The sequence below is a fragment of the Dermochelys coriacea genome, chromosome 19, assembly GCF_009764565.3.
Source record: "Dermochelys coriacea isolate rDerCor1 chromosome 19, rDerCor1.pri.v4, whole genome shotgun sequence".
Taxonomy (NCBI): Eukaryota; Metazoa; Chordata; order Testudines; family Dermochelyidae; genus Dermochelys; species Dermochelys coriacea.
The window spans coordinates 8,354,950-8,367,908 of record NC_050086.2 but is presented as its reverse complement, the minus strand read 5'-3'; the positions used below and the strand labels follow the sequence as shown (position 1 = coordinate 8,367,908).

The window sequence follows — 12,959 nt, the reverse complement described above, 5'->3', positions numbered from 1 at the left end:
TAAGTCGTAACACGTGCAAAGCAGAGTTGCTAGCAGCTTATTTCCATACACACTTTTTCTTTATTATAACACTCTACCTACAGATTGTTTGTTTTTCTTCATGGTTTTATTTCCTCTCTTATTCAAAGCAGGGAGTGAGATCACTTTGGTTAGAGGCATGGAAGTTTGTCTAGCAGAGTTTCATGCAAACGGTCAGGGTCAGCTTGTGTGGTCTAATAGCAATCACCCTTCTTTGAAAGAGCTCTTCTCCTGGTGTTTTCTGTTAGGAGTTGAGTTAAAAAGATTTTAACTAGAGTGTGTTCTGTTTAAACAAACAGAAATCAAAATGGCTGGACTCATGTTACAATGAAACCCAGTATTTATAACCCGGGATCTAGCTTAGCCTACGTCTAACTGTCACCATTCTTTCCCCTTCTGCCTCTGCAATAGCCTTTGGGTGGAAGCCCGGAGTTCCTGGTTGTTCTCAGTCAGGGTCCCATTCTCATCCCCCAGCCCTTTAGATTGTTGTCAGTCTGGGCCATAGGGACTTCTTGTTGGCCAGATCCAGCCAAGGGCCACTGCCATGATTCTCTGGGTGCCCTTGTTTAATTTGCTGAAATGCTGTTTTGTAGCAGCTTAGTGCAATACCCTGGAGACCACAACAGAGAATCAGTGCTTCCTACACCAGCAGTCGCTATGGAACTGGTTTCCCAGTCAGGCCACTGGACTCAGGCCAAATCTCTCCCTCACACCCTTTCTGTCAGAGCCTGTCAGGCTCTTTCCCTCAGGGCCTGCCCAGATACACCTTAAAGATGGCTACTCTGCCTCAGTCCCTTGTGGCCCTACTGGACTCAGCCAAAATCTTTCAGACTCTTTCTGGACACAGCCCAGAATTTAGGCCTGAAGTGGACTGACACCACTGCACTGAAGGTGTGCTGTGTCTGGCTGCTGACCCCTTCTGCAGTGATACTACCAGGCCCTGCAGTTCAAAGCACAGCAGGTCTGGGGAGGATCTAGTTGTTTTTTCTGAATGTCAGTTTGAGAGTGCTGTTTTTCCCAGATCTCTCTCCAGGCGGAGCTCCACAGAACACACAGTTCTCGTTGCCGAGTGTAACCCAACAGGAGAATGTTCAGGGCTCTCCTCTCTGTATCTGTTGTCATCCCAAGATAAGCTGCATGGATCCTTTTTATGAATTCCTTTATAGCAAGACAAATATACAGCAAGATTCTGCCCAAGCTAAAGCCAGATGCATGAGGAAACAACTGGAAATAAAGTGCTGGTACTTACAAAGGGAAATTATGCCAAGCTCTAGGGAATATGCAATGGCATCTCATGAGGTCATTGTTTAGACCTTGACATTTCTAATCTATATATAAAACAATGCTGTCATAAAAACCTGGACTGGAATAGACCTACAGAACTATAGACAGCTAAACATGCTCAGTGAGACTGACATGGGTAATAGAATAACAGAGATGGGAACCGATACCATTCTGGAAAAGGAGGTGAACCGACTGCTTCAAAGGTCTTATTGGTATGAGAGAGATGATGGCAATGTGGGATGCAAAAGCCAGCTTGGTCAATTACTCAGAAAGCTGGGTCTTATAAAAGTATATATGATTCAAAAAATTCTCTATTCCACCCTGGGCCATGTTATCACCACTCCTTTTCTTTGCATGTTGTGCACTGATAAAATCTGGATCTCCTTTGTAGACTCAGCTTTCACAAGAGCAGAATGTGCCCAAAGAATTTTAAGAGTCATGTTTTGTTTATGCTATCTTTAAAATCCGTTGTTAAATAGTGTCCTACGTGAGTCAGAATCAGCATGCACGCACATACACACATGCACGTACATACTCCAGTTGCAGACAGATATTCACTTATAATTAGAACTGGGCAAAATTTTATGCACAAAGCTTTTTGCGGGGGTGGGGGAACAAAAAAAGCAAATTTGGCAACATCAAAATGTTTTGCAAATTTGTGTCAATTTCACCAAATTGATTTGGTGATAAAACTCCCTAAAATAATCCAAACATTTCCATATTTTGGTACCAAATTACTTTTTGTTTCACAATTTCCTTTGCTTTTTTTATTCAAACCATCAAAAACATTTTTAAAATGCTTGGAACCGAAATGAAACATTTTGTTCAACTTGAAATTAATTTTTTTTCGACTTTTTGATTTGCAGAAAAATTGGACAAATGTTTTTGGTTTGACCCAAAATCATTTTTTTTTTTGAATTAACAAATTTTTCAGTTTTCTGGTATTCACCCAACTCTACTTATAATAACAATGGCAGCCCTTAGTTTGCATGGCGGACCAGCCTGGATAATTCTTATCCTAATGCAGGAAGTATGTAAAAAGCTCGGGGGTGTACAACTATTCTATACTATTGGGTTCTTATAGCAGGCTCATCACTGTAGTAACTAAGCCCCTTCCATTAAGCAATGTGGCTACCATCTGTCACATGTTGTTTGTTCTCTAATCCCCTCCCTGGGGGTGCAAATCAAACTGAGATGCAAATCAAAAGCACATGTAACAGCACTATTTTCTGTCAAGAACTCTTGTACATTGCACCATCCAAACAGAGCAAAGGTGAACTCCCAAAAGCTAAGCAATGGAACCACATGGGCTTCAGTGTGCAAAGTCTATTGGATGGTGGCATTTATTTGCAGATAAGAAAGCAATAAAGAACAATTTATTGGGCAATCCAAGCAGGAAACGTGTGAGTGAAAGTTTGGCTGTCATGGTGAAGGAATTCCAGACTGCAGTATTTATATGACTTATTGTGTTAGCCTGGTTTTCAGAGGTGGTGAAAGTAGCCACAGATCCCATTGACGTTAGTGTCTCTGTGCCTTGGAAAATCAGGCCATATATCTCTAAGAATCAGGAGCTTAAAACTAAGAGTAGATCCTGGGAAAAGGCAGCAGAAACAAGATCCTTCCGCGAGTGACTGGATACATTCCAACTGGCTTGATTTACTGCCCTGAATTGGCAATAAATTCTGCAAGGGGAATGAAACTGACTTGGTGCTGATAGATGAAGTGGCATGAAAACAAGCAGCACACAGCACTGGAAAATACACTTTCCACTGCTTCCAAAGGAGAGAAGCAGAAGTAGGGTGGTCTGAATAACATGCACGAGAAAGGTCACGGAGTACCCACCCTCGTTCTCTCTCCCAATCACTCTTTTCAAACCCTGCTTGGGAGAAAAAAAAAACAGGTGTGACAACAGAACAAGGCAAATGATTCTTGTTATGTTCACAGCATACAAACAGAAAAATTAGATAAAAACATAAAATGCTCTGTCTAAAAGGTTGCAATTTAACATGACTTTATTTCTTAAAATCCAGAATACTAACACACAAGAACCAAAAACAAGCAGAGAGAAAGCAGGCTGCTCCAGAGATTGAGGCACAACTCACTGCACCTTCCTCTAGGCTGGTTCTTTGCAGACTGACTGCTGAAAAACCCAGATTGTACACTTCCTACAGAGCCCCTGAAACCCATGAGAATTAAAGTGATAGTTTATAACTGTAACACAATTTTCAATACACCACAATTCTATCACTCTTTCCATTCCACTAGTATCTCAAGAGAATGTTAAACAACAGTCAAAATGTGGAGAAGGTTCAGAGAAGAGCCATGAGAATAATTAAAGGATTAGAAAACCTGCCTTGTAGTGATAGATTGAAGGAGCTCAATCTATTTAATTTAACAAAGAGAAGGTTCAGGGGTGACTTGATCATAGTCTATAAGTACCTACATGGGGAACAAACATTTAATAATGGGGTCTTCAGTCTAGCAGAGAAAGATATAGCACAATCCAATGGCTGGAAGTTGAAGCTAGACAAATTCAGTTTGGAAATTAGGTGTAAGCTTTTAACAGTGAGGGTAATTAACTATTGGAACAATTTACCAAGGGTTGGGGGGGGGGATTCTCTGTCACTGACCATTATTAAATCAGGATTGGATGATTTTCTAAAAGCTCTGTGCTAGGAATTATTTTGGAGGAGTTCTGTGGCCCATGTTATAAAAGGAGGCCAGACTAGTTGATCACAATGGTCCCTTCTGGCCTTGAATCTATGAATCTATTATAGAAAACCTCCTTGGAGGAGACAGCTGTCCTAGCACCACATAGTACCAGATCAAATTCTCCTTTATGAAGACTCTGGTCGGAGCAGAACTCTGTGCTATTGGCACTTCCAAATATTGTTTCTTACATTTGCTGTCGGCAGGCCTGCATTGTTCCTTCTCCCCTGACCCTGCCTGATGCCATCCTGGTAACATGCCCCTTCCTTTTGCTATTTGTGTTTAACAGTCTGAAAACAGAATCCAAAGCAAAGCCATAGGGCTTGGCCTGGAAGCTCTCCATGTCCCACTAAACTGGCCACTGGCAGTCGTTCTCTTGGACCCTGCATTGCCTGACATACCTTTGATGTCTTAGGCGGTCCCAAGCCCGAACGGCTCTCTAGATTAGTGGGGCTGCCCTGCCTATCAATGATATTTTGGGGTTCTTTGTTATCCTTGATGAACCCAGCATGTCCCTTTGATGTTCTCCATGACTCCCCTCTTTAGTCATTGCCACCCATTCACCATCTTCTGCCTATGACTGTATAATGCTATCACATGGCTTCATTCATTTAGGGCCATCCTTTCTACCTGGCCAGCAGGTATGCCCTTAAAGTAATGCTTTTCCTTCCTACCTCCATGCCATGCACAAAGCACGCTACCTTCATGATCCATTGTGGCCAAGGACAGATGGAAGCAACAAGTGAGAGGCTACATCTGAATGTGGGATTTCCCCATAACAGTGCAAAGTTTTGTCTGCCTTCCCTTTCATCACAGCAGCAGAAAATCACTTCTGGAAAGGATATCAGAATTTCCTGGTCTGAGATTCCTGATTTCCATCCATTTTAATTGCCATGTACTGGCTACTGAGAAAGAATGAATGTGATCAGTTCTTATATGCATTTATTTAGGATGAGAGGTTTAAGAAACGCAATCATTTGCATCTTGTTTTGGAATTCTTCAGTTCCTTCAGCTGCATGATTACATTGCATTAAGTTCAAAGCCACTAGACTTTGTTCTGTGATCCCAGCAGTTTACAAGGTTTGGCTAGGATTGTTGTTTTCATGGGAGAGACCTCCAAGAAACAAGTAGGTGCCATAAGAAGTCCTGCTGGTGATTCAGTGTGTGATACTTTTCCTTCTGAGCCAGTAGTGAGCCCATGTCTTGGAACGTTCTGTACTTCTGGACATGCTGTCCTTGGGATGAGTCACAAACCTGAGGTCCAGGCCATATGTGGTCATTAAAGATCCCATATCGTTTTCTGCAGTGGTATGGCAGCTTAACCTCAGATATTCCAGCTTCAGTAACTAATATCTTCTGCTGTCCTAAATCTCTCCAGCACTTTCAACAGACTATTCTTTTTCCCTTCCATTCCTGTGTTGTTGCATAATGTTGCCATGTGGTGTTGAGTAGATGCCAGGCTCTGCCCCAGAGGTGGCTGCATTTCACTTCTGGGTGAAGTGATGCTTATCAGTTTGTTAAACTAGTAAAAGGCTCTGCATTGGAAAGTGTTCCTGCTTGAAGAAGTCACCACCCAGGTGTGTTTTGAAGGCTAATATTTAATGTTTATAGTGGACCGTATTTCGAAGAAGTGATACAATACGTAATAGTTAAGTATCATTGCATATTATTAAGAGGAAGATAAATATTGAAACATAAATTTGTTAAATGTGTTTATTCCTCCCATCCCCTCCACCTTCTTTTACAGAATATTATGGGAAAGAGTCAGGATTCGATTCAGAAATATACAAAAGTGAGTAAATTACTGTTGCTGAATGTTTATGTATGGGCTGAGGCCCCTGGCACAGGTTCAGACAAGGTGTACCTCTTCCCAGTAGCCTGATGTTTATGAAAAGCACTACACACACTTATGGCACTAGATGAATGACCATAATAATGACAAGAACCGAGGACCCTCCTGTTTTTATTGTGACTAGGGCTGTGATTTTACCAAGGAAACTTTTAGTAAATTTCACAGCAGAGGTGTGGGGGAAAACCGACAAGACTCTGGTGTCCCTAGCCTCGGTTTGTCAGAAGTTGGGAATGGGCAATAAGGGATGGATCACTTTATTATTACCTGTTCTGTTCATTCCCTCTGAAGCACCTGGCATTGGCCGCTGTCGGAAGACAGGATACGGGGCTAGATGGACCTTTGATCTGACTTAGTATGGCCATTCTTATGTTCTGAAAGCAGGGTGGGGATTACAGAATGAGCCGGTCCCGCACTCACTCCAAAACAGCAGCTCCTGTTCCACAGAGCTGGGGCCAGCTCCCCGTGCTGGGCTTTGAGACCGGCACATGGGGTCGCAGCGCCACTCAGGTTTGGTTCATCCGCCTCTCAGGAGACGGAGGGGCAGAAGGACCAAATCTGAGTGGTGCTGCAACCCTGAGCGCTAGGTTACAACACCACTCAGTTTGGGCGCTAGGTTACAACACCACTCAGTTTGACTCAAATTCACAATTTCTGTGACCATCGTGACCTCCATGACAAAACTGTAGCCTTAATCATGGCTGCATGGTTTTGCTCTTGTTTCACAGGATCACTCATTGGCCAGGAGGCAGATTTTGCCTTTTCACTGAAGCCCCTATTCTCCAGAGAGAAGGAACCTTTTACCCTTTCCTGCTTTTTTTCTTCTGATCTACTTCAACACCAACGAGATATCACCTGGTTCAGAGACGGTGTGTATTCATATCTACATAGCTTTTTTTGATATGACTGCTTTCCCCCTATAAACTTGGTCTAGTGCTTGCAGAAGAGAACTGGATGCCAGGATTCCTGGGTTCTGTTCCCAGTTCTGCCCCAGTTCTGGCATGTCCCTTAACTTGGGCCTCCATTTCTTCATCTGTAAAACAAGGATAAGAATACAGACCTGCTTTATGGGGTGACATGAGCCTTAATTAATTCATGTTTATAAAGAGTTGCTAGGAATCTTGGTTCTACACAGTGGAAGTGCAAAATGTTGCTATTATATTCCTGTAAAGCCAGAGGAGACACTGGCGAATGAAGTAAAATGTAGGCCTCCCAGACAGCCCGTAGGAGGGTAGGTTATAGAGAGGCAAAATCAAGGACACTGGTCTTTGCCAGGATGCTAATTGCCTCTGAACATTTAAACTGTGGGAGGATGCACCTGTCCCAGGAGCAACACAGTAAGACTGCCTTTCGTTTACAAGTAGCCCTGCTAGAATCAGCTGTGCAAGCAGCAGACTGCGCTGTGTTCTAGAGATGGGCATGAATCACAGAGTTTAAATCCATATCTGAACTCTCCCAAAGCTTGGGGATAGAGCCAAAATACACTGGCTTGGTGTACATTTGTGCACGGGTTCTAAGCCTGGCTCTGCCACTGGCCTGTTGGGTGACTTCGGGCAAGTCATTTCCCTGCTCTGTGCCTCAGTTTCCCTATCTGTAAAATGAGGGTACCAAGCTCCTTTGTATGACAGTGTGAGATCTGCTCATGAAAAGTGCTAGCTATTGTTACTATGTGTCATGGCTCCTTGTGGCCCTCAGGACAAATGTCTGCTATTTACTGAGAGTGAATGGACTTACTCCTCTGGCTCAGGGTCCTCCGTACTGAGTAGAAGTGAGTCCCAAACCTCCCGCGTTGGTGTACAGCAAGAGCAAAGGATAACAAATAGAAGGATGTGGCCAGAGTGTGACTGCGTCTCAGAAGGCAGAGGTTTGAGCTTGTTCCTCATCTGGCTAATGAGCTTAGCCTGTAATGCCTCAGATCTACTACTAGGCAGAAGTAACTTGGGCCCAGCAACTCAAAGGTATTCATGCACCTAACTCCCATTGAAATCAAATCTCTTTGAGGATCTGGGCCTTGCTAGCTGTGCAGCAGTGTTGTGTTAGCGTAGGCCCAGGGTTCCCTGCAGTGCCCGTCCTGCTAGCATTTTACACTCTGTGCAAGTGCTACATGCCCCTCTGAACAGGGCATCATTCAGGTAGAGTTCCACTGAGTTTTCATTTCCCTGCAGGTGAGTTTCTGAAGGATTCCGATCGCCAGCAAATAAAGTGTCTGGATCGCGAGGCTTCTTTGACCGTGTTGTGTGCTTACAAAGAAGATGAGGGATTCTACACTATCCGTGTCCCTACACTAGACGGGTACAACGAGCAGAGTGCTTACGTGTTTGTTAGAGGTACCTACAGGTTTCTATCCTGTTAAAGCAAAAGCCCTTTTCCGATCCAATGGGGTGGGAAAATTCACAGTCTCATTCACAAAGAAAGGCCTTCCCACACTGTCCCCAACTTGAACTCAGGGGTGATATTTTCAAAAGTGCCTGCGTCCCGTTTTCAGTAGTGACTTTAGGCACTTGGGATTTTAGGCACAAATCCCATTGACTTCCCATTGTGTTTCCTCTGTAGCAGTCTGTACTGAACTGAGCATTAAATGGCTGCCTGCCTCTGTGGACAGCAGAGTCCTTAGTGCCAAACACGGAAAACAAAGGCCTACCTGTTTACCACACACAACACTCTTCCCCCTGTAATTATCAGATGTGGTCTAGGCAGTACTGGAGGTAGAGAATAGATTTCATTTGCTTTTGGGGGGCAAATCCTGCCCCCTTCTCCACAGCAATGTGGGGTACAAGAAACATCAGAACCAAAGTAGCATAGGACTTGGGGAGCTGTTGCAGGGGGTCTGCACACCATGGAGCTCAGCTCTGCAGCTCCCCTATGCAGTGGGATTTGGGGGCAGGGTTGGGTGGGTGAGGGGAAAGCAGTGATGGCACCAGTGCTATGTGAACACTCTTGCCAGTGATCCCCGCAAGGGATGCAGAAGCATCATGATACGGCAACATCACCCCATTGGGCGAATTCCTTCCCTCAGAGAAATGCTCTGAGCCACACGTCTCAGATTTGATGTGGGGAACCCAGTTGAGCCCTTAACGGCCAAACAGAGAATTGACGGTGGGCTTTCAGTTACAAGAGTTACTGAACAGCCATTTACTCAGATTTACAAGACAAGGTCAGGGTTGCTGGACAGTTGTCCAGTTCTAATTGCAGGACCTGTTTGCTTTATCAGCATGACATATATGTTTTTCACTCTGATCAGATGCTGGATTATTTTTTTTTATACACTGAGTAGGTCAGTTCTTGTTCTTCTCAAGAGCTTAAAAAAAACTGACCTTGTTATTAATCTTAAAAGAAATTACTCTTAATATGAATTATTCAGAATTGAATTTGCTAATATTTTCCACTCCTTGTACATTTATTAGGGTCACGGTATAATATAGGAAGTTCCTCCATTGTTGTATTCTGGAGTTATGTCTTCCTTTTAGAGCTCAATGCATTTATCTACAGTTTTAAAATGTGGATTTTTTCCTCACCATGCAGATCAGACAGTTTGTTTTCCCTACACGCTCAAAGACAACAACGAAACAAGAAAGAGTATAGATAAGATTGTAAACTCTTTGAGGCAGGGACCATCTTTTTGTTCTGAGTTTGTACAGCACTAGCACCATGGGGCCCTAAATGCTACTGCAATACAAATGAATAAGAAGAGGAGGAAAGAACAGGATGAATATCTCCACGAGAGAGAGCTCAGAGTGTGTATGTCTCCTGTGTTGCAGTTTGCAGCAAGCTGAACACAAAATTACAGCCTCTCTCTGTAGACAACAGAGTGTTTGGAGACTGAAAGATTCAGAACACAAGCAGGAAAGAACAGCTTAACAGAATTGCTCTATATTCCTTTAGATGCTACGGCAGCAACAGCCGGTGCACCTGGATCCCCCCTCAATGTGAAATGCCATGATGTAAATAAAGATTGCCTGCTCCTTTCCTGGGTAGCACCCAGCGATAGTGGAGGAAGTCCAATCTTCGGTTATTTTATTGAAAGGTCTGTATGATTATGTTATTGTAATAAAGTGGTCATGATAGGGTTACTGGGGATACCCAGAATATTATGGGATGGCACCCTGCTCCACTCCTCCTGTTTAATCAATGGGAGTTTTCTCCCCCCACCCCAATTATGTTGTGATGCAGTTAAATAAAGCAGCAAGTACCCAGCCTGCAGTCCTGTGAGTAGACATATGTTTGTTGCACTGAGCGGTCCCTTTACCAAAGTTATAGTCTGCAGAAGGCCCGCTGCCACATTGGGGGATACATGGTCTTGCTTCGTTGCAGGTGCGAGGCGGGCACAGACGAGTGGATGCCATATAACGAAATGCCCGTGAAGACCTGCAGGTGCCCTGTTTTGTGCCTCACGGAGGGAAAGACATACCAGTTCCGGGTAAAGTCTGTCAACCACTCAGGCATCAGTAACCCTTCCAAGGCCAGCGATCCAGTCACAATGGAAGACCCCAATGAGGAAAAAAGAGTGATAAGTATGTATCAGAAACAGGATATTATTCCCCTATGTGCTCTGTGAGGCTGTGGCGGTAACTCGGGATGATTTATCCAAAATGCCCTATTCTCATAAACATCACTGCAGCCCCTACACTGCAAACATGCCTCAGCCCTGCTGGAATCACCAGCTGAAGTCATTGATCCAGACTGAAAAAGCTGGAGACAGACTGACCTAAAACACCATTGTCACTTTGTGAACAGCACTGGGTAGCAAAGACTGTGAGTAGATACCCAGCAGATGTAAATCATGAGAGCTCCAGGGAAGCCAATGAAACCAGGATGACTGACACCACCTAAGTGTCTGTCCCTATCATTCCATGTGTTACTCTCTTACCCAAACAGTGCTCAAGCTCTGCTCACACACCCCTGATTGTCTGGAGTGCTTGCAATGGGAAGACAAAAGTGGCAATGGGCAAACTGAATCTGGGCCTAAAATGTGTCTAACTCAAAATGATTGTTTTTGTATTTTTAATGTCAAGGAAGTTCCTATAATTTTTAATTAGTTTTCAGTTTGTCGCACTTCTCTTGGTACAAACTGGTACAGAAAGGGAGAAGGCCAAACTACCCCAGCTTATGGGCTTTGTGTGCATATAGGGAAACTCAGGATTCTTGTCTCTGTCTTTCCACTAAACTTGTGGCTTTTTCTCCTGGTAAATAATATTGATTTTTTTTTTTAAATCCCTAGCCATCCCTTATGATGATGGAAAGGAGATTACAATTTCCAAAGATGAACTGGAAGGTAATTTCAAACTTAAGCTTAACCCTCCTTTTAATGCTTGTTATTGTACAATGATGCCAAAATAATACTTCATAGGACTCTGGGAGGAAATATGCACAGGAAAATGTTTTCTTACACTCCAAGAAAACAGAAGCATTCCAAAATACAAGGCCAGTTTATAACGGAGCCATTAGATACTGTTAGACTTGTGATTATGTCAAGCCTAGAGACTTCAGTCTAAGGAGTAGTGTAGAGTTTTTATTAAAAGCAAAGGATTATGGGATGAAATTTTCAGAAGTGCCCGAATTCCATTTTTAAAAGTGACAAAGGCCCAGATTTTTACTGGTATTTAGGCGTTCTGCTCTGCGTTGCAATGCCTAACTGAGTGTTAACCATGGTGTTAGGCACCCAGATGCTTTTTTAAATCCCACTAGGCACCAAAATACCTTTAAAAATTGGGCCGTGAGTCTTATTTTCAAAAGTGACTTAGGCACTTAGGAACCTAAGTCTCATTGAAAGTCAATAGGACTTAGGATCCTAACTCACTTTTGAAAATGGTATGTAGGGACTTTTGAAAATTTTACTCGCGGAGACAACCCATTGTGAGGTTGCTGAGGGTTAGAATTCAGCCCAGACACAGCCACCTGGAACTCTGTGTTACCAGCTCAACTCCTGAGAGGGAGTTGTATCTGGAGCTTGAAGAACATGGCCATAGGATTAAGAAGGACCACAAGGTTCTGGTAATGTGCACCACAAAATCCTCTAGTGTTTTGAAACTTGGTTAAAAGGAAAGAGACACTGGCAAAGTAATGTACACAAAGGTGGACACTGAAGGCAAGATCCTGGGCCCTTTGTACCTCCAGAGCAAGTGAGAGTATGACGACAGCTACATCCCTTTATTTAAATAAGAAGATGAGAGCAAAGAATGAAATAATTTATCATTAAAAATGATCAGAACATTGACAATCAAATGAATGCATAGGAGGAAGTTTGCCTCTATATCCCCAATGCATGCAAAGGGTTAAAGGCTTCTCCTTTACACCAAAGGAGCTTACCTGATACTGAAAAAGCATAAACATCCCTGTTTAATAGGAGACTCCTTTCCTGGTATGTTATCACTGAACCGGTATCAAATTCTGGCTTCCCACAGGCAAGATTAAAATTCCTTTGACACCCACCAATGTTCACGCGAGTGAGATCAGAGAAGATTACATGGCCCTCTCCTGGGATGAACCAGATCCCAGAGGCAAGGAGACACTGAGTTATTATGTGGAAAAGGTAAGGAAATAATCTATGGAAGGGTAAATATTACCACTCTGGAGACTGGCAGTGGAATACATCCCCTTTCACCTCTAGGATACCGCTCAGAGTCCAGCACAGGTCAGTAGTGACAGAATGCTTTTACCAGCTGATGGCTTGTCAGTGGCGGGCTGTGTACAATGAGTGGGTGAGTCTCAATTCCTTGAAGACAGGCTTTGCACATCACAAAGGCACTAGCACAACTGGTGCCCTTGAGGGTAGCCTCAGCAGAGAGGAAATGAGGTATAGATGCTGAGTTATGCTCTCTCTCCTAAGTATGGCCAGTCCTGATCTGGAACGAGACAAATGGAGAGGGCAGTGTGTGGGGAAACTGTCAGTGCTGTGCACATTGTGTGGGTAACTGAAGGCCTATTGCCTCCGAAATGGCTCTGTCAACCTTTCAATAGTACTAAATTTAAAAGAGCGAAAATCCAGATCCTGATGCCTGGCCCATGATGATAAGCCAACAAGCAGGCGGGGAGGAAGGAATCTTCCTTCCATAGGCCACATGCGGGAAGCTACTAGGAAGCTAGAGGATGGGAGGTACCA

The 12,959-nt window shown here is 43.6% G+C and overlaps 1 protein-coding gene across 1 annotated transcript in view; it reads left to right on the top strand.

Annotated features, from left to right (window-relative positions):
• Positions 1-12,959, top strand: part of MYOM3 (myomesin 3) — a 71,027-nt gene that overhangs the window by 27,753 nt on the left and 30,315 nt on the right. The window contains exons 8-14 of the mRNA XM_043506007.1: positions 5,759-5,803; positions 6,589-6,729; positions 8,026-8,187; positions 9,743-9,884; positions 10,172-10,371; positions 11,079-11,132; positions 12,262-12,389. Coding sequence (XP_043361942.1) covers positions 5,759-5,803; positions 6,589-6,729; positions 8,026-8,187; positions 9,743-9,884; positions 10,172-10,371; positions 11,079-11,132; positions 12,262-12,389 — 872 coding nt within the window. The remainder of the gene's footprint in view (positions 1-5,758; positions 5,804-6,588; positions 6,730-8,025; positions 8,188-9,742; positions 9,885-10,171; positions 10,372-11,078; positions 11,133-12,261; positions 12,390-12,959) is intronic.